Source organism: Apis dorsata, unplaced genomic scaffold (assembly GCF_000469605.1).
Source record: "Apis dorsata unplaced genomic scaffold, Apis dorsata 1.3 scaffold_165, whole genome shotgun sequence".
Lineage (NCBI taxonomy): Eukaryota > Metazoa > Arthropoda > Insecta > Hymenoptera > Apidae > Apis > Apis dorsata.
This window is the reverse complement of record NW_006263454.1, coordinates 109,504-111,406: the sequence shown is the minus strand read 5'-3', so window position 1 is coordinate 111,406 and position 1,903 is coordinate 109,504. Positions and strand designations below refer to the sequence as shown.

At 37.0% G+C, this 1,903-nt stretch overlaps 1 protein-coding gene across 1 annotated transcript in view; it reads left to right on the top strand.

Moving 5' to 3' along the window:
- LOC102672296 (regulator of G-protein signaling 17-like) overlaps positions 1–1,898 on the top strand; it is a gene marked incomplete at its 3' end in the record, with an annotated part of 10,823 nt that extends 8,925 nt beyond the window's left edge. Inside the window, exons 6-7 of the mRNA XM_031509649.1 lie at positions 1–285; positions 1,785–1,898. The exon at positions 1–285 is cut by the window's left edge and continues 10 nt beyond it. Coding sequence (XP_031365509.1) covers positions 1–285; positions 1,785–1,898 — 399 coding nt within the window. The remainder of the gene's footprint in view (positions 286–1,784) is intronic.
- Positions 1,899–1,903: the final 5 nt, after the last annotated feature.

Below are 1,903 nucleotides of genomic sequence, written 5' to 3'. Positions count from 1 at the left end.
GGTTTTGGAAGCGAGTTGTGCGACGCGGGTAACGGCCTCGAGGGCCTCGACACGGAGTGCAGCCTCGAGGAGATCAGGTCGTGGGGCTCGTCCTTCGACAAGCTGATGAAGAGCCAGGCGGGGCGCAAGTTCTTCAGGGAGTTCCTCCTCAGCGAGTACAGCGATGAGAATATAGCGTTCTGGCTCGCCTGCGAGCAGCTCAAACGCGAGAGCAATTCCGAGAAGATCGAGGAGAACGCGAGATACATTTACGACCGTTACATATCCACAGTCTCGGAGAAAGAGGTTGGTTGTATTTTTTGATATTTTTTTTGGAGGGGAGGGGAGGGTTTGCAATTGAAGATTATAGGCCAAAATGAATCGAATGAAAGTAATAGTGGAGCTCTATACTCCTCCTCTTGAATATCGATCTGTCAAAATAATTTTTGAGCAGGAAGGTTGAAGGTTTATTGGGTTATTGGGGATGGTTTGGGAGGGTTGAGTAATTGATAGGAAATGAACTGATGATATAATTTCATTTTAGTAGTTGGAAATTAAGTTATTTTAACGTAGTAATTGCAGTTTAAAGTTGAAAATAGGGAATACGAAAGAATATTATTCCCCTCTTAAATGTCAGGCTCTCAAAATAATTTCTATGTGATTTACGTATTGTCATTTTTAGATTAGATTAAATGAAAGTTTTCGATCAAGGTTATCTATATAAATTGATACATCGTTTTATTGATATTGGTGTTAGTATTTATTTAACTTCGAAAGATATTAGTTGATTAGATGAATTTATCGTTTCGTGCAAGTTTTATTGTCTGAAATTTTAAAAATCAATACGTTATTTGTATAATCTTAATCTTGTAATAAGATTTCGTTGATCTGAAATAACAAAAAAGATGTTAATTCTAACTGATTAGATAAAATTTTTCGATAAATCATTTACACATTTTTGGTAATCATTAATATATTTTTAAACTACTTTTTAACTATTATTCACGATTATTCTCGATCAGATTTTTGATAAACCGCGGACCGAATACGAAGGAAAAACGAAATTTTCTTATCGATATCTTAGAGGCTATTCTCTCCATGGCTAGTTAAACTTCCTTTCTGTTATAGTAACGTGTTTGTTTTCGGCGAAAGAACCGAATAGGCATCTGCCGTCCTCGAGAACATCGGTTAAACGTTCTCCAATCTGCAAAATGCTGTTGGAAAATCTGGTATCTCGATAGAAATGGTCGATCCCCTGCATCGTTATCGCTTTCGCTATCGTGGATTAAACATTCCTGCATCAGCTGAGAAAACTATTTGACACAAGCTTCCGTATATCTGTATCTGTAATTTTTAAATTCTTTTTCAAGTATTGAAAAAAAAAAAGAGCACATAGAACTTTCAATCCAATATATTTTGAATATAAAAAAAGTTATTCATATACCCCTTTCAATTAAATTTTCCAACCTCGATATTATCCTTCGAATGCTTACGAATTAAATTCAACGAATTGATCGAGACAATCACGTATTATCAATTACTCTAACACAATGAAACCAAATAAAAATCAATAACTATATTTATGCACATTCTATAACTTTTTTTATATTCAAAAACGTGTAACGTGTATTTAAAAAAATAGAACAAATCAACTACTCGATCTTCCTTTCCCTATTCAGAAAAATTTGCGCGAAAATCCAATCGCAATCAAGAATTTTTCCAGGAAGGGGGAAAAGGTGAATGCGAGCAATATCGTTGTACCCCAACCGTTCCAACCCTCTCTAACTCGCGTTCGACATTTTCAGGTGAGCCTGGACTCGCGGGTGCGCGAAATAGTGAACCGCAACATGGTGCAACCGACGCCGCACACCTTCGACGAGGCCCAACTGCAGATCTACACCCTGATGCATCGGGACTCGTATCC